The 18,992-nt window shown below is 36.1% G+C and overlaps 3 protein-coding genes and 1 long non-coding RNA gene across 10 annotated transcripts in view; 2 read left to right on the top strand and 2 right to left on the bottom strand.

Annotated features, from left to right (window-relative positions):
* LOC128671704 (proteoglycan 4-like) overlaps window positions 1-11,489 on the bottom strand; it is a 20,465-nt gene extending 8,976 nt beyond the window's left edge. For 4 of the 6 annotated variants that reach the window (XM_053748420.1, XM_053748421.1, XM_053748423.2 and 1 more), the window contains exons 1-5: window positions 11,151-11,488; window positions 9,669-10,941; window positions 7,790-7,905; window positions 7,306-7,469; window positions 579-773 (exon numbers count right to left, since the gene is read on the bottom strand). In XM_053748420.1, coding sequence (XP_053604395.1) covers window positions 579-773; window positions 7,306-7,469; window positions 7,790-7,905; window positions 9,669-10,913 — 1,720 coding nt within the window. In that variant the 5' untranslated portion in view covers window positions 10,914-10,941; window positions 11,151-11,488. Of the gene's footprint in view, window positions 1-578; window positions 774-7,305; window positions 7,470-7,789; window positions 7,906-9,668; window positions 10,942-11,150 lie in introns of all 6 variants that reach the window. The other 2 variants (XM_053748422.2, XM_053748426.1) reach the window with 2 other exon arrangements.
* A 1,346-nt stretch (window positions 11,490-12,835) lies between these two features.
* Window positions 12,836-15,577, top strand: LOC128671728 (uncharacterized protein). Of its 2 annotated transcripts, none has more exons than XM_053748463.1 (3): window positions 12,836-12,993; window positions 13,399-13,497; window positions 14,070-15,577. In XM_053748463.1, the coding sequence occupies exons 1-3, from the start codon at window positions 12,991-12,993 to the stop codon at window positions 14,454-14,456; spliced, it is 489 nt and encodes a 162-aa protein (XP_053604438.1). In that variant the 5' UTR covers window positions 12,836-12,990; the 3' UTR covers window positions 14,457-15,577. The 2 variants fall into 2 exon arrangements, with proteins under 2 accessions (XP_053604438.1, XP_053604439.1); XM_053748464.2 differs by lacking the exon at window positions 12,836-12,993 and adding an exon at window positions 13,108-13,220.
* Window positions 15,578-16,475: 898 nt separating this feature from the next.
* Window positions 16,476-18,785, bottom strand: RpL26 (Ribosomal protein L26). The gene is made up of 4 exons (XM_053748465.1): window positions 18,643-18,785; window positions 18,229-18,410; window positions 17,269-17,409; window positions 16,476-16,655 (listed from the first exon to the last, which is right to left on the bottom strand). Exons 2-4 carry the CDS (start codon window positions 18,394-18,396, stop codon window positions 16,518-16,520), a joined length of 447 nt encoding a protein of 148 aa, XP_053604440.1. The 5' UTR covers window positions 18,397-18,410; window positions 18,643-18,785; the 3' UTR covers window positions 16,476-16,517.
* On the top strand, window positions 17,712-18,157 carry LOC128671737 (uncharacterized). Its single transcript, XR_008404877.1, has 2 exons — window positions 17,712-17,909; window positions 17,997-18,157. It is a non-coding gene; the product is annotated as an uncharacterized LOC128671737 (long non-coding RNA).
* Window positions 18,786-18,992: the final 207 nt, after the last annotated feature.

The raw sequence follows: 18,992 nt of genomic DNA, 5'->3' as shown, positions 1-18,992 counted from the left end.
CATCGAATGGCAAAGTCGCTCTACGGCTTTAGTACTGTGTAAGTTAGGGCTTGGGATGCGCTAGGGGTAAATAACTCAGATTACAAATAATAACATCTATATTATGAAAACAACTGAATCATAATTTCTACTAGATGTTTATTTGAAAATAATGTGGTTATGTAGTTTTACGAAACAATATTGAAATTTTTAAATACTTACATAATAAATTAAGCAGCACTCAAAAAAAAAAAATAGAAAAAGCGCAAAAATAAAGCTTATATATGAAAAAATAATTGTATAATTTATTAAGCGCTAAAAAAACTGAAACAGCTTTTAAAATAAAAATCAAACTTAACATTATGCATCTTGCGCATAAAAGAACAAATATAAAAGAATAATATTCAATCAATATTTTTTATTACTAGTATTTTATCTGTTATATGTGGGGGGAAAAAAAATTGTCGGCATTTATTTCACCGTCAGAGTGATCATGTGGCATTTAACGCCTGACAAAAAAGCCATGTCCGCACTGTAAACCGTCGAATAGTTTTCTAAATCGGGTCACAGAACTGAAACGTAAAACAAAATGGACTCACATCCGTCGGGATGCTCCTCGGTGAGCTCGATGCAGTTCCCCGCGGCCGCGCCCCCGGCCCCCGCGTGCTCCGCGCGCAGCGCGCGCTCTAGGATAGACTGTGCGCGCGCGCGCTCCGCCGCCGCCAGCTGTTGTGCTCCCGCCCCACCCGCGCTCGCGCGCGACATCGACAGCGTCGTCAGCACGCACTCCATGTCTGGACAGACCACACTATAGTCTCAATCTGTGTCATTTGTCCTAATATATTTATTTAAGGCCTAAAATATATATAAAACCTATAGGGTACTTCCCGTAGATCAAGAATCAGGAAATTTGGCAAAAAGTTGGGACATGCCGTACTAATATAGGAAAAAATCTGATTAAATAATAATATAATAATAATAAGGTATAGACTAAAGGGCTTTCTTACATCTAAACGCAATACACACGCACCTATACTTAGTGAGGAGCAACTTCTGCTATAACATCGGAGCAACAATGCCATTTCCTAACCAACGATCCCAACTTTCCTCTCCTACTATCCACCTTTCCCATCATTAAAAATGGAGAAAAACAATTCTAGAAATTATAATTTACGGCCGCTGCCCGGGGGTCGCCGGGGCGCACTTGGAGCCGGTGCTGGGTGCTTCAGTTCGAGTAACACCGGTGGCGAGGAGTTGAGCAGGCGGGCTCCCGTCACACAAGATGCTACAGCCGGTTGTCGTGAATTGAACAGGCGGGTTCGCGGCGTGGAGACTACAGCCGAATTATCGAACGATGATACTAATTCTCTCTTTTCATCTATTCCTTCAACTCGCCCTTCATATATGACAAGGCGGACAGCTACCTTGTCCACTGCTACTTCGCTCGACAGTGTTGTGCAAGAAATCAATCTGGATTTAGAAATTGCACCCACCGAGAGCGCTCCAAATACGCGCATGAAATGGTCACCTGAAATGAACAAGTTTATTCTGCGCACTTACCTGCAACTCACATCCTTAGATACCGATACGAAAACATACCTCGAACCACTACACTCGAAATTTATCGAAAAATTTCCGGACATAACAGTAAGCCGACAAAAGGATAGGCGACCAAAGTAGAGCAATAATGAGAAGGAAACTCCTACCGCAAAATATAATAGACCAGCTTTATTCCGAGGTTCGTGATGAACTACAAAGGCACCAGATTTCGCTTATTTCTCCAACTACACAGATTCGCAGCACCGAAACACAACACATTCAATGCACAGAGCTAGTGCAGCCACAATCACAAACCACACATAGCCAAAATAGAATGAGATGGACTAACGAGCAAAATGAAGCCATAATGCGAATATATTTCAATTAGATACAAACCGGACTACATACAGAAAGCTACTGCATGAGGGTTTTATCTGTATGTTCAGCTTTCAGGCTTCACTGGCTTACTTAAGTGAACAAAAGATCGCTGATCAGTGAAGAGCAATTATAAATAATAAATATATTAGTGATTCCAGGCTCAATACAATTAAACAGGAAATTTCTGAAGAGTTAAACCAAACACAATATGATGTTATTACAGAACGTAATGATGACTGCAATGATAACCTCCCTATAATTAACGTAGAAACTACTAATTCTGAAGAAATCATACGTGATCCACATACAATCCTGGAGACGGCAAGATATTGATGAAACCTTTCATTCGGCATTACAACATTTCAATGATCTTCACAATACCCAAAGAATGTATATTCCTAAACAGAAGTCATCTAAAAATCTTTCAGCTATTGTTGATTACATGAATAAAACTATTTTACCGGAAAATATTAACAAAGAAACTGAGTTTTGTGCCGCACAAACTGTTATATATTGCGCAGCATGGACTGCAGCTAAAGTAAATGGAACTAAACTAACTTTAAATAACACGGATAGCACTCACACTCACAACAAACCGTATAAACCATCTTGGCAACGACGACTAGAGAATATGGTTACAGAGCTTAGAAGTAAAATAGGAAAAGTCACACAATTCATTAATGGAAGCAGAAGCAACAGACTAGGAAGACAAGTGCATGAAATAATTGAACAGTACAAAACTCATTCCATTCATGAATCCCCGAACACACTACTCTCTCACACCTTAGACACACTTAAACAAAAGCTATTTGTCGCATCGGGCCGTTTAAGATATATAGCATGCAACAGAATAATCAATTCCATAGAAATGAAAAACAATTCTACCGCAACCTAAGAAACACCACATCAAATGCACAAAACTCCGTACCTCAAAATAACAGCAATTTACCGAATGCGGAAGAACTTAAAAGCTTTTGGGCTGGTATTTGGGAACTACCTGTAGAACACAACCGACAGCCAGAATGGATACACACAAAAACAAATCATAATAACATTAATACACAACCTATGCCATTTGAATTTGTACCCATAGATGTCTTCGAAAATGTTATAAATCGCATTGGAAAGCCCCAGGTTCAGATTTCATCCACAGCTATTGGTATAAAAAGTTCACATCTATACATATATGTAAATAACTGTTTATTTACATAGTTTTATCAATGATTTTATCCAGAATCCCCAATTAATGCCATCATATATCACATCAGGTATAACTATTATGATACCGAAAGACCAAAATGACACCAAGAATACCGCTAAATACAGGCCAATAACCTGTTTGCAAACCCTTTACAAAATCATCACGTCTTGTCTAACAGAACTTATATACGCACACGTCGATAAAAACAATATTTTGGCCGAACAACAGAAATGTTGCAGAAAGTTATGTCAAGGCTGTAAAGAACAACTTGTTATAGTCTCAGTCCTAATGACAAAAGCACAAAATCCAAATCTGATATCTTTACTGGTTACATAGACTACAAAAAGGCATACGATTCAGTTCCCCGTTCCTAGCTGCTAGAAATTCTAAAAATATACAAAATACATCCAACAATAACTGCATTATTAGAGAACACAATGGCAACTTGGACCACTAGACTCAAACTGATAACACTTACTGACGCCATAGAAACTGATCCTATCATGATACAAAGAGGCATCTTCCAGGGAGACGCTCTTAGCCCGCTTTGGTTTTGTCTCACTTTAAACCCACTATCCAATACATTAAATTCAAACTCTTTAGGTTACCCATTATTAACTAAAGACACGAACGAACAGACCACTACTTTACTAAATCACCTCCTTTACATGGACGATATAAAGCTGTATGCTAAGACAGAAGATCAATTTAAACAATTAGCATCGTAGAACAGTTCACTATTGATATTAAAATGGAATTCGGCTTAGACAAGTGCAAGATTCAATGAAAGCAGGAAAACAGTACCAACATAATTACACGCTACAGACAGGGCTACAAATTGACCCCTTAGACGTTAACTAAAGCTACAAATACTTAGGACATAATCAATCACTGTTAATTCATCATAGAGAAAATAAAGACAAACTGACAAATCAATTTCGACATAGACTTAATGCAATACTTAGATCACAACTACATGCAAAAAATACAGTAAATGCCATCCCTGTTCTTACATATTCTTTTGGAATTATTAACTGGACCAAATCTGACCTAAAAAACTTACAGCGCATAATAAACACAGCTATGACCAAACACCGGAAACACCACCCCAGATCTTGCATACAGCGACTAATATTGCCTAGAAAGGAAGGAGGTAGAGGTATTATTGATATTACGAACCTACACAATAAACAAGTTAAAACCCTACGACAATATTTTTTCAACAGAACGAGGCAATCTAATAAACAATAGCACATAACGACAAAAAATTTACTCCCTTAAACCTCCAAGATCACACAGCACAACCCAATGAAACAATAACAGATGATAGAAGTAAAATCTCGGATTGGGCTGTAAAATCTTACGGAAGACATCGCCAGGACCTATGCCATTCATCTGTCGACAAAGATGCGTCGAACGCGGTGAGCTCTTCCCTGAGACTGAAGGTTTTATGTTAGCCATCCAAGATCAGGTCATAGAAACCAGGAATTATCTAAATATTTAATAAAAACTTTGCTTTCAGACCCTTGTAGAAAATGCAATAGCTCACCAGAAACTATCCAACATATAACAGGCGCATGTAAAGCAATAGCCCAGACTGATTATAAACACAGGCATGACTAAGTTGCCAATATCATCCACCAAAATCTTGCTCTACAATACAATTTCATACAATCCATACAGCCTTATTATAAATACATTCCTGAAACTGTTCTGGAAAACCAGACAACAAAATTATATTTTGATAGAGCCATATTAACAGACCGCACTATCCACTTCAATAGACCGGATATAACGTTAGTAAATAAGATTGCTAAAACCGCTTATTGAATAGATATCGCTATTCCGACTACTCATAACCTCCAGAACACAATATCAGAAAAACTAACCAAATACATAGAATTGAAGGATGAAATAAGTAGAATCTGGCGCCTTGAAAAGTTTACAATAGTCCCTATAGTTCTTTCTACGACTGGAGTCATACCGAAACAGCTACATCAATCTTTAAAAACCTTAAATCTATCACCTACAACTTATAACCTACTTCAGAAGGCAGCTATATTAAATAGTGAGAAAGTTCTTACAGACAGACGGACAAACTTCCTCACTTACATCCACCAGCCGCATAGATTCCAACGCAACAGTACAATCTCAAAATTACTTGCCTAGTATTACAACTCCCAATATTGATAATCCTGCCGTAAATACAATTAACGACCTTCCTGTTATACACTTGGCTTCGGCCCGTGTATTGCAGTATACCGGTCTAATTTAAACAGAGACCGAGCATAAAAATGTAAACATAATAATAGTTATTTATTTTAGGTAAAAACCCATACATTTGTACATTTACATATGTAAAATAAATACAATGTAATTATCTAAATCAAATAAAGTAAAAATAAAGCCGCAAGGCGTATTTTCAGTCTTACAATAAATCATTTTTGTTAGGTTCCCGATGTGCTGTGATCCAATACCGCATCAACGGGCTTGTCAAGTCTTTACAAATTAATTTAAGAATGCTATTACTAGAGTCACGCAATCTGTCCCAGAAGGAAGATATACGTGACCTTATAATAGCAAAGAAATCGGGCATTCTCCCCTCAGCGAACATGCCCGACGCGCTGCAGTAGCGAGGAAGTTTCATAAGGATGCGGTATGCATTATTATACTGCACCCTTACGGTGCTGAAGGAAAAACACTTATGATTATACCATAACTGACAAGTGTAGAAGCACTCAACAACACTCTAAAGAGGGTCTCCTTCACTTCTCCACTATATCTAGCAAAACGGCGCGCGATCATGTTACACCGAACCGACAATGCCCGTCTCTCACGCTCCATATCTAAATCATCTTTACGGTCTCCAGTCACAATATGACCAAGATACTTAAACTGTTCGACAACCCGAACTACTGAGCCATTCAATGTAACTTCGGTGACGTTCTCCGGACTCTCATAGAATTCATTCATTCATCATTCAGATCATTAAATCATAGGAAACAAAAGTTGTTTGTAATTTATTCCTTACAAAATGAGTGCATTTTGCAATTTCACGCACGCGCGAGTCTAACTCGCACTTGACCGGTTTTTTCATATAATTTTCACAGTTTAGGCGAAGAATGTCCAACTCGCAAAATGTCCAGTTCGCAAAAGTCCAATTTGCACAATGTCCAATATTCATCATATAGTCATCCAATGAATTCGTAAGCAAGCTTATTATGATGTACAATTTGACTTCTCATTAGATCTGATGATCGCCAAAACGACCCAAGCGAAGCACAAGGGTACTATCAACCTTTTCTCGAAACGATTTGTCGTTTTTTTTGATTCAATTATTTAAATTCATTTTTATTTAGCCGAGCATGAGTGGTGCAGTATAAGTGTGCTAAGACTCTATTTTGTGTGATCAGTCCATATATAGATATTTATTTACTAGTTGAAACCTGTAACAATTCTTCTTCGCGTGTCAACTTAGCTAAATTTATAGCTAGTCCAATCCGCCACTGATACGACATTAATGTAATGCCGGCTCCACACTCGTTGAACAGTACCATACTTTGGCTATACACATTACTGGTTTTTCGCTGCGGTAAATAAAAGCCACTTGTACTAACGGCGCAACGGTCATGCATTCGCGTGTCCGAGTTAGGCGACATTGTGGTGCTAAAGCCGGGTTCGCTGGACCATGTTTTGAACAGAGAATTGTTCAAAAACATAATTTTATCGTCGTAAAACACGTTCGGCCACGAACCTTTTTATGTGTCGCGCGTGAAATCGCAAAATTCACTCATTTTGTATGGAATAAATTACAAATATAACTCTTTTTCTTTTTAATTCTTTTGATGATTTAACTATAAATTACCAATTTTCAGATTTTTTTCCTGTATCAGTACGGTATGTCCCAACTTGTGTCTTGTGTCTATATATGTCTACGGGAAGTACCCTATAGGTTTTAATTCCCTTTGTGAAATCGCAAGATATGCGACATAAACGGGCATATTATTTGATCGTGTTAAAGTTTGTTTTTCCCAGCTGGAAAAGACCATAAACCTGGGTATTTGGTATAAATTTCAACTTTATACCTTTACGCGTTCCTGAGAAAAAGGATCTTGACTGACGGACAGATAGACAGACGGACAACGAAGTGATCAAGGTGATAAGGGTTCCGTTTTTACCTTTTGAGATACGGAACCCTAACAGCTCACCAGTAACATCGTAGAAGTCTGGCCTGTAAGTCTCCCCGGAAGGGTCGGCCTTGTCCTGCGACAGCCAGCGGATCTTGATCTTGCGCGTGCTGCGGTACACGTTCTGCACGGCCTGGCACACGTAGAACCCGCCCTCTGCGTTGCGGACTGCCAGGTACTCGTTCCTGGAATTTATTTATTGTTCACTTGCTGTTCTTGCCCGCGTTAATTTCCCTCGGGAACAGTTATTTTTCCGGGATGAAAGGTACCCCATGTCCCTCTACATACTTCAAACTATATATATGCAAAATTTCAGGAAGATTGGTTGAGTAGATAGAGCGTGAAGAGGTAACAGACAAAACATGCGTGTGTTTGTTACTCTTTCACACAAAATCGACTGTTATGAATTTTGGTATGTGAATAAAATATAACCTGGAATAACACAAAGGGTACGTTTTACCACGAAATTCCCACGGGAGCAAAGCCGCGAGGCGCAGCTACTTACTTGTAGAAAACAATGAGCTTGTCATCGTTAGGCTTAGTGGGGGTGGAGCGGCCAGTCGACGCAGACAGCTTGGTTGCCAACGTGATTTCTGGAGTCGGCGACTGGTACAGTTGTACCTGGAACAGGATAGATGACAATGTTAGAAAATTGGAAAAATATGTATGCTCTAGATAAAATAGATTTATATCTATTGATCTATATTTATATCTATTGATTTATATCTAATGATCTTATGATCATTGTGATAATTCATAAACTGTCCACAGTGCCGCTGGATAGTATACGAAGATGTAAAGTTGGTTGGAAAATCCATTTATAAAAATAAAATCAACCATCATAAAAAACTAAAATTTTGAAATCATCACCATAATTAAGGTAGCTGTCGAAGAAACATAGGTTTTTTCAGTAAGATTATTATTACTCAATCGTGACGTCACATAGAATATCAGTTTTTGGACGGTCCCAAAAATGTTTGCTTTTATTTTTGTCATATCTTTTGAAAGCATTGTCACTATCACAGTACTTTTCCTCAGCGTTCTAATATAATAAGGGCCTTCTAATGGTCACCAAAATAAAAATTATTTGTTTCATCATTGGTAACTAAGTATTACACTAATATAGCAACCTACAGTGGGCATTACATGCACTATATTAAGATAATGCAGGAGTATAGAAAATGATTATAAAATCTTAGTTTATAACTCCTATCTTCTAGTGCACCATAAAGATTTATTTTAATGCAGCAAAGGTTAACTCATTAATATTTACAAAGACAGATTTCTGAACAGACATATATATATATATATATATATATATATATATATATATATATATATATATATATATATAACAAACAATAACTTTGGGAATGACAAGTTGATAATATTTTATGTATAATTTGTTTAAGTTTTTATTTCAAAATATAACAAAATGTATATTTTAAATAAAAAGGAATATCACACGCTATCACAGTTGTTGACCTACAAAAGTATGACTACTTAGGAATCTCATAGAATTTTTAAAAGTAAGGAAACTTACTCTAATAGTAGACTGCCTCTAGGATAAAAAATCAAATTAAAGATATCCTGAATATTTAAAAAGATCATTAAGTATTTTTTGTCAAAAAAGTGAATTGTTTATGTCATATGACTTTCAATGATAAACAAGCAGGTCAGTCATATTAGCAGTTTTATTTTTAGAGTATCATACTGTGATCATGATCATACATAATAGACACCTTATATCATGTATGTATAAGCAACACTTACGTCAAAGATAAGGAAAATATTATAAACTGTAGAAATTTGAAAGTAGTAAGCATTATTGTTTATATTGGCTATTTTCCTATTATAATAAGATACTTTTTCTAATGTCAAAAACAATAAGTTACATGGAACTTGTATAATAGGTAGTAGTGTACTATGACGTCACGATTTTAGAATCAGAAACATACCTAATAACTTATATATGAAAATAAAAAACAACAATCATGTAATTACGAAATGTGTGAAAAAATAAATACCAACATGCATTTTATTTTTACTCCTCAAATACCCAATTTTGTTTGTTTTAGAATGGAAATAAACAACAAAATCCACTAATCAATATATGTGAATTAATGCAAAGTTTGACAACTTAATGTCAAAAAATATGTTTCTACTTCAGACCTTTCACTGTTACATTGGTGGAAATACAAACTTTTAAGATAAGGTGACTAGTAGCGGAAAGTCCCATAAAATTGCTGTATAGGCACTATTTATCCTAACATCTCACTAAGTGCCAAAAACAAAAATAAACATTTTGTAGCCAGCTGGAGATGCAAAAAAAACCTTTAATTAATTGTTTAAAATATTAATTATAATTAAAGAAAACCACCAACCTTTGTTCTATTTCTCTTAGATCTGGAATCAGGAGTAACTTCAGCTTCAGAAGCAGCCTTCTTAGGCGGGCTCGGGCCATCAGCTGTCTTGTTCAGTGATGCTTGCCTTCGCTTTCTCATTGGAGGGGTCACTGTGGCTAACTTCAATGTAGATTTCGGAGTAGGCTTCACTTCTTTAGCTGGAGTTTTAACATCTGGTTTCTTTTCTTCCACTTTTTCGATTGGTGCTTCTACTTTTTCTACTTTTTGAGGTTGTTCTGGTTCTGGTTCTTCCTTTGCAGGCTCAGATTTGTCAAGCTTTTCTTCTTTGTTTTCAGTTGCATCCTGAGATTCTTCAACTTTTGGTTCCTCTTTTTTCTCCTCAGGTTTAGCTGGGCTTTCAGTTTTAGAACTCTCTGCTGTAGATGCCTCCGGTTTGGTAGGTGTTGCTGGCTTCTCTTGCAACTGGCTGTCATTTGCTGATTCTGGCACAGGCTTGCTATCACTCTGTGTAGGAGCCACATCAGCAGTTGGAGATGGTTTTAACTCAGTGGGCTTGGATGGCGATTTTTCTGCTGGTTCATTGGCTGTGGCCACTTTGGGTTGAACTGGACCATCTGTCTGGCTAACAGGGTTATTAGCTCCTTCACTTTTTTGGGGTGTATTTGGTGCATTGTTTGGTGTACTTGGTTTTTCAGGTGGCTTTGGAGTGCTCGGTGATGTCTTTGCGATATCTTGCTTATCTTTATTTGGCTCAGGGTTGTGGGGTTTCAGAGAAGCAGGAGCATTTGCTCCAGATTTCGGTGAGTCAATAGTACCATTAGCATGCCCAGTAGAATCAGGCTCTTTCTTCTCTGGAGTTCTCGTAAGTGCTAGCGGTTGGGACGGTGTTGGGGCAGTAGGTTTGTCTTGAACCAAACTCAGTGGGGCACTAGTGCTGGCGCTTTTGCTGGGACTTGCAGCCATATTGGTAGGAGTAACAGAATTCTGTGTAACATGGGAGAGGTTGCCATGGTGACTCATGTTCTGTGCCATTTGCGCCATGTTGGCGGTGACAGGTGCCATGGAGGGCGCGGCGTGCGGCAGAGGCTGCGCCGCGGGCACGTGCGCCGTGAGGTTCTGCCCCACCAAGCTGGCGTGGTGCAGCGAGTTCTGCGCGCCCTGCGGCAGCCCCACGGCGTGGTTGGCAGTCGCCACGTTAGCCTTCGCTGGGCTCGCTTGACCGCCCGGCTGCTGCGCCAGCACCGGCTTTAATGCAGAATTCATGTTAGACGCGTCTCGAACGTATACAAAGCTGAAACACAAAGTTTGCCAGATCAATTCTGTTGTTGTCACTACTAAGAACCCCGGAATGTCTTTGACCCACAACAATAAAATCCATACATAATAAATGTAGCTATATTCAGTAGGCGCGCAAGAACGCGGGATATGCTCTCCGCGCCTAGCACTACTTTCTATAACAACGATGCGACTAAACATAAAAATACAATGTTGAAAAGTTACCACTAGCTATATAGACGAAAGGAGTCCATAAAATAACTCAGTGAGGCGACCGCGGCGGCGATAGCCGCAAAAAATATGCGATGCTATAGGCCAAGAAACTTCCGCAAGATACGGCCCGCCGCTGGCAGATATCCGGAGATTGCAATATATTATTTGAGAAGTGTTAACAAATGCTTGTTTTCACTCGTCACGAATTAATTCCATGATTCAAAAACAATTATAATCACAAATTAGCAATCACTTCACTTTGAACAAGTACATAATAGGCACAGTAGTTTCAGAGATGGCGTCGCCAGAACGCGCATGCGCCACCCTCTTGCCCTGTCGTCCAATCAAAATCAAATGATGAACAAATCAAACCGAAAGCATACGATCTCGGCTTACGAAGAATGCCGAATGTTTTATCTCTTTCATACATTACATAACTGTATATCACTGTCCTTATTTTCGACTAAGATAGGTACGTTCGAAACCACGAAACAATACCACAAGAACATTTTTGACAAAAAATAAAATAAACAAAGATTTTTGGGAATACTGTAGTTTAAATGCCAAAGCAAGTTTGTTTCCTCTTTTGGGGCCTTATCTACGCAACCACCTTACCTGGAAAAAGGGTAAGCACTTTAGCCCCTTTATTAATACAAAAGTTAAAATATTCTGCTAATATGTTTTGTCACTATCGCACTTGATAAATTTGAAATTGACAAAAAGAGACAAAACATATTTTAACTAAAACTGTGTTTTTTATGAAAAACACGGTAGAATTCCATTTTCCCAAAAAGATTATTATTGTCATTTTGGGTAAAGCGACGGGCCAAAGCTAGTTTGAATTAACTCGGGGCTTTGCTCCTGTACTGTATTTTGAGGTACCCAGCCATTTTTTATGTGGTTGTAATAATAGCAGACAATTTAAAAGTACATTATTTATTTAGACCATTTGTATCACCCACCTTTCTATTACATTACTGTTATATTAGAATCTTCCTAGCTTCTCTATAAAAGATGTTAATGATGCTGTTCCTGAACCTACTATTCATTCATCGCTAGAAATAGATGAAGTATATACCTATATTTTAATTGCCATTAGCGTTGCCGAAAAATTTATCAAATAAGGCAATACTATCGATAGGCTTATAGATTGAATCGATAGCTATTCTTGTGCAATGCTATTGGTAACTTACAATACTATCGAACCATGAAGACGATTAAACTATTGATACTATCGATATTATTCTCTATTATAAATTTTGCACCATGGAATTAGTACGTACGGTTGTACGAAGTACTTACTAAATCCATGTATAGCACCAAATCTGGCTATCGATACTATCATATCCCACCAATCTCACAGATATTAGAATATTACTGTTCTAATATCTGTGACCAATACTACCTATCTAGGTGTCGATAGTATGGAAGCTAAGGAAGACTCCTTTATATATTTCTTTTATCTATAGAATACTCTCTATTCGTGCTCTATTCCGTACTCCGTGGGAAGACTAAAATTTTCTCAAATTGTCGATAGTAATAAACAGTCTTTCACATTTATAATAGGTACTACTTATCTAAATTAGTTTCTTCTTTTCCATTGTATAGCTATTATATTATTATACTTCAGTCAGAGACATGGATGGAAAATTTCTTTGCTTCCATAAATTACAAGACTACGTGCGTGACAGTTATTTATGACAAATGATAATGACAGTTCTATTCGAAGTGATTGCAAATGCACGTGCATTCGGTTAATCGGTTTTAAACTTCCCATAAAAATACCTCTTTTTTTTTTCTTATATTTGCTTAAATATATTGCCCGTATAAGATTTGTTATTAATTGGCCACAATGGTAAGGAATATTACTTATTTTGTTTTGGTTGGTTTAGTCACAAAGGTAATTTATTTCTGTAATGTAAGATGTATTCATTTGGTTTTTAACAATAGATTTATAAAGAAAGGTTAATGTTTGGTTATATTTATTGTTGAAGCAGCAATGTTTTTTTAGTGAATATATCTATAAGTTTGTCTTCCATAATAAGTTTCTAAACTGCTAGACACATCCAAAAGTATTAAAATGTAAGTTCAACGAAGTTATTGTAATTTTGCAATGCAATGGAAGCTTTTATTATTATTATAGATATCTACTGCAAATTTGACCTACTTGTTATTCTAATAACGAAATCTTTGTTCTTAAAATCCTCTGACAAAAAAGCATGTTTATTATTTTTACAATAATGGTTTTTATAATTTTCAGGATGTACTATCTCGACCAGCCGACGAATTTGTTAACGATGAGACCCTGGAACACATGTGGGCTGCTAGAGCCATGGAACATAGTGACATTTACTTTAATGTTAGTTTTTTTTTTACTATAGCCACTTAACCTCTTGTGGAAACAGCAGTATTTACCATAAGCAACTAAACCAAAACCTGATCCTGTTTGGAAAAACAGTTCATGCTGTATGCAATAATTTAAAATCTAGAATTTATTTTTAGTTTTATCATAGACTAACTACTATCTCATTTTTTGAAATGAATACCAAACTAATAGCACATCAACCCAACTTAAATTAGCACATATTACTGCCTAGCAGGCTAACTGGGGGAATAAATATAAATAAATATATTAGGACAAATCACACAGATTGAGTTAGCCCCAAAGTAAGTTCTCAACTTGTGTTATGGGATACTAACTCAATGATACTAATATTTTATAACAAATACACATATAGATAAATATCCAAGACCCGGGGCCAATCAGAAAAAGATCATTTTTCATCGTGATCCGAACGGGGATCGAACCCGGGACCTCTCGGTTCAGAGGCAAGCACTTTACCACTTGTCCACTGAGGTCTTCATAAATATAATAAAGGACATGCAGTTACTGTGCTCAAAAAATTTAATCATTATGTATTTTATTTTCAGGTTTTGTGCTCAGTGGACACCAGATGGCTGCGACTGACCCCTCATGACGATCTGATCTACACACACTTCAGACAAGATTTTTCAGATTTAGATGTAAAATACATCAAAGAAGATGAAATCAAGAACAATACAAACAAAGCTAGATGGAGATTATTTTGCGAAAAGTTCAAAACAATTGTTGAGGACTACAGTTTTGGCACCTTAATGCGAGCAGATACTAAAGGTGATTATTCAGAAGAAAACACGATTCTTGTACCTAGAGTTCAGTTTTACGCTATAGAAATTGCAAGAAACAGAGAAGGTTTGAACAACGAAGTCAAGAAACGATACAAATGTGCGTCCAAATCAAATCTTCAGACAGAACATAAAACTGAAGTCGCCGTCTAAAGTTTTTGAGCCAAATGAGAAATAAAACCTGCCAGTAATTTTAATTAGATTGTATTGTTCTATAATACAATATATGCTTTGAAAGATGACATAACTATTGTTTATGTATTAGAATAGAATAATAAGTAATAACAAAATGGCCTATTATCCAAATATGCATCATCTTTCATGGCCCATATTGGAAACTGATATGTATTGAGTAAAGGGCCCATAAGACACTATTATACATAATAAGGTTAAAATTTAAGATGTAGCAAGCAGCTCGCCCATTAAATAATAATTATTCCTAAAAAAGTTAAAACTTCCTATGCTTTGAGTGGCTTTATTTGAAGCTGAAATATGTTTTGTCACTTTCACACTTTTCACAGAAAGTGACGAAACAAATTTAGTAGGTACCTATGTTTTAACTTTTTATGAATAACGTATTTTATAAGTCTATAGTATTTTCATAATGCGTAAACAAAATCTAAACTTGGAGACCATGATGTAACATTTGATAGCTTTAGCTAATACATAATTTGGTTCTTTGTTTAAGCTGTAATGTGTACCTATATTCAAGTATAATGCATGTAACCTGCCCTAGTAATATTTGGCTTAAGTAAGCTATATCGATAAAACTTTCCATTTATATTAAATAATCATCTTAATAATTTTAATGAGACTGAAAGGAGCTCAGTAATCTTTGATATTTGCATGTGGTTTGTAGAACTATATGTGACATTTTCCACATTGATCCATCCATTTTAATCATCCATTAGGGATGATGTCCTTGTGTTGCTCATTGTAGACCTTATAAATCCAAAGTCTTGTCTGTCTGTCACGTTTTTCGGCTAGACCTAGGCCCGTATTTGGTGAAATTTGTAGATATGACCTGGAGTCAAAAATAGGCTACCGCAGGCGGAGCTCCAAGCAACAGCTAGTTTTAGTTAATTTCCAATCTCACTGGTAGTTCCACAAAGAATTACGCGTTAGAACAACACAAAACTTGCTTTATTATATTTAAAAATAACAGTAGGTATATTTACTAGATAAAGTTCGCTTGCTATTTGTGTGAGTGAAAAAATGAATGAGGTGCTCAATTTCTCATACATTTTTATACAAATAAACTTTGAATATCATCATTCAGTTGTTTTCTTCATTAAATCACCAGTTACGCCAAGTTTCATCATGAAAATAAATTTTGATTTATGGTAATCAATGCTTTGTATTCTCGCGGTTGGGACCACGTAGGATTACTGTTTCTCGTAGTCCCAATGTTGTTTACCTACATCCTATAAGAAACAGTATGCGGTTAAATAAAATTATAATATCGACTTATTTAGACAAAAAACGTTATCTTAATTTTTCTCTAAAAAGATTTGAAAACGCTGCTGTTACCAAATGTAAGAGATTTTTGAGATATTTCACACATAAATTCGTGAGTTTACGTAGTTTCCACCAATAACACACCATAGTGTTGTCCTAGTTTTATAGCTCTTGTCTCTGTCTACCCCTCATGGGATAGCAGGGTGTCTTTTTCGCTTCCGCGTAATACCTGTTGCGTTCTGGGCTAACGCCGACGCGAAGTCCGGAGTTAGCCTTCTAAAGATTCATCTGAATATACAGCCGCCTGCTTGACGTCAACCCTCCATGGGAATACTATTGATGCATATCAGCTACCTCTTAGATACACGGGAGGATAAGTAATGGTCCATTCTATTTCTAGTGTGGCACCACACCCCGTAAGGGATAATTAACAAGGAGTCAACATGATAGAAAATTTTCAACAAAATTCCCAAAATTCTAACCGAAATCTTTAGTATTTTGTTATGTGAAAAATAAATTTACTGCTTCAAGCCTCCCCGATTCTCCAGAAAGTTGACACCCTGGATAAAAACGTGATACTGTAGCGGATTTGGCTATACGAGTATATGCAACATTGCCCTCATTTTGTGCGAAAATTCTGCGCTTTCTTAGGAATATTGTGTGATTTTTTAATAATCTGTGCATTTTGCCTAAATTAAAAAATAAAAGTCAATATATTTGAATTTTGGATTTTTATTTGTCTTATGATCTATGTGTTCAAGAGGTTTCCATAGCGGTGGCGGTTTCCTCAGTGTATTTTCCCTTGTCCTTTCCGAGGGCTGCAAGTCTGCCCTTAGCTCGGCGATCAAGAATGGCTTTCCGATCCTTGTTCATCTTTAGTTTGACAATTACACACTGGAAACAAAAATGATTTCTAGTTAGTAAATATTTTGGATGAATCCTTTAATCCTAACTGGAAAAGGGTTAATCAGAGCCATGGAAGTGTTTCAGCATTAGCAGTGCCCATTCTTACATCAACCTTCAGCGAACTTCAGGTGTGCAAGAAGTGATAACACAGTCTAAGTTAAAAGTTATCATCATCTTTGTATTTTGCTTAAACATGTTTTTGCTTTCTTCGGAAAAAAATAAAAACCTTTAATATTCCCATTCATTAGAAGAAAATTAGCACACAGACTATATAGCTTGCATAATTACATACAAAAAGGTGATGTTGATATAAGTATTAAAATGAGGATCAGTGATCAGTCATGAATTAACAATATATAAATGATTGCCATTGAATGCTAGAAAAGTAAAAAGCAGATTTCATAAAAATACCCAAATATTGTACAAGATATCTCTGCCAAAACCATTTTTAACTAAACATACAGGAATATATAAGAATGTTATTTCTTACTTCCCTCGATTTTCCTGCAGGTAGGCCTCTTTACTGGGCCCTTTTAGCAGCAAGAGATATAAATAACTTCATATAGACAAAAATTTTATCAAAGTAATAAATTCAACAAACCTTTGAGGGGTGGATGCCTACATACACGCTGGCGCCATTGGCCTTTTCACGTTGAATCCTCTCGATATATACGACAAATTTCTTTCGGTATACTTGGACTACTTTGCCAACTTGTTGGCCTTTGTAGTGTCCTCTGACAACCTGACACAAAAAGTGGAGGATTTGTAAGAGATACAAAACAATGCAAGATAAATAGTAGATAATTTCTGTGCTAATGGCTTCATTAAATAATAACTGAAAATTCCAATGATCTTATTACCACTATATATAGGAACTTTATCATTATTTAATTAAACTTGTATAATGGTACAAAATAGCATAATAATACAAAGTGTAAACAAACTTCTGTTTTACAATTTCATTTATTTTCAGAGAATTTAATTCAAACTTCTGTATGGTTTTAAAGAAAACACTATGAAATATAAATTCTTATTTCTTAAAAATCAAATAAAGAACACAAAAGAATCATAGACTAAATTTAGAACTATTTGGAATGCCATGATTACAGTGTTTGATTTGCATTTCTCCATGTTTAAATCACAGTTCATATTAACAATACATGAATGTCAAATAGGATGCACTGGAATTATAGGTACCAAATGAAATTATCACTAAAACAAACCCCAGGTTAAAGTGGACATGTAAGATTAATATCTTTTGGCGAAATATTGGTACCTACTTTATAAATGAGAGTGAGGCAAAATAATCAGAGCCAATTTTTGAACCAGGGTACTGACTAGCAGACAAGTTCCAGATTCACCAAAGAAAACCTTCAGATCCTCCGTCACGAGTCAGCAATCGTCAGCTGTCTGTGAATGGTTTGTCTTCATCATTTCATTTTGCTCTCACATGTGAAAAATAAATGATGGACTATAATCCTAACCTCCAATTGATTGTGCTTTATTTACTATTTTACTTGAGAGTATACGTAATATAGATAGGAAAGACAGTGATATTTACCTGGACTTCGTCGTCTTTGCGGATTGGCATAGATTTGACGTTGAATTTCTGCCTCAATTCCTTGGATAATGGAGACGACATGAGAACTCTACGTATATGTGAAGGGGCACTGAAATGCCTCTTCCTGTTTTTCCTCCGCGAGGATGTGACAAGCTTATTGTACTTCATTTTGACGCTCTTCGCTGAAAACGCAAAATACCACGTTTCATTTAAAAACACAAAACTATTTAGGTTATTGACACCCTATGCGTGCTAAATGTCAAACTTTCCCGGCGAATATTATGAGCACTATCGGCCTTAAATTCTGAAATAATCATAATTTCAACCACAAAAAACTACTTTAAAGAACACTTAATTGATTCTAAAAACTAATATGACGCCAATTTCACGATTTTAAAGGATTAATCAACGTACCCAAAACAACACGGCAAAGAACCGAAGTAAAAAGAAATACTAATCGATGTTGCCAGAAAGAAAAGAAAAATAAGTATAATTCGGAGGTTCATCATCATACGAATTTAATTAATTTCGAAATATTATAAACTGTTACATATCAAATAAATCTTGATAAAGTCATAGTTATTATCGTATCAAACCATATGTACTAACATAATGTTTCCAAAAATTAAATGTTTCAACAATGACACCTTGACAAAAATTTAAGACTGGCAACTTTATATGTCAAATTCAGAATTTATGTTTAGTTCTACGCAAACAATTTGGATTTCTACGTTTCTTCAATTAAATAGCTAATATTTTTTTTT

The sequence above is a fragment of the Plodia interpunctella genome, chromosome 8, assembly GCF_027563975.2.
Source record: "Plodia interpunctella isolate USDA-ARS_2022_Savannah chromosome 8, ilPloInte3.2, whole genome shotgun sequence".
Taxonomy (NCBI): Eukaryota; Metazoa; Arthropoda; class Insecta; order Lepidoptera; family Pyralidae; genus Plodia; species Plodia interpunctella.
This window is presented reverse-complemented; position numbering and strand designations above follow the sequence as displayed.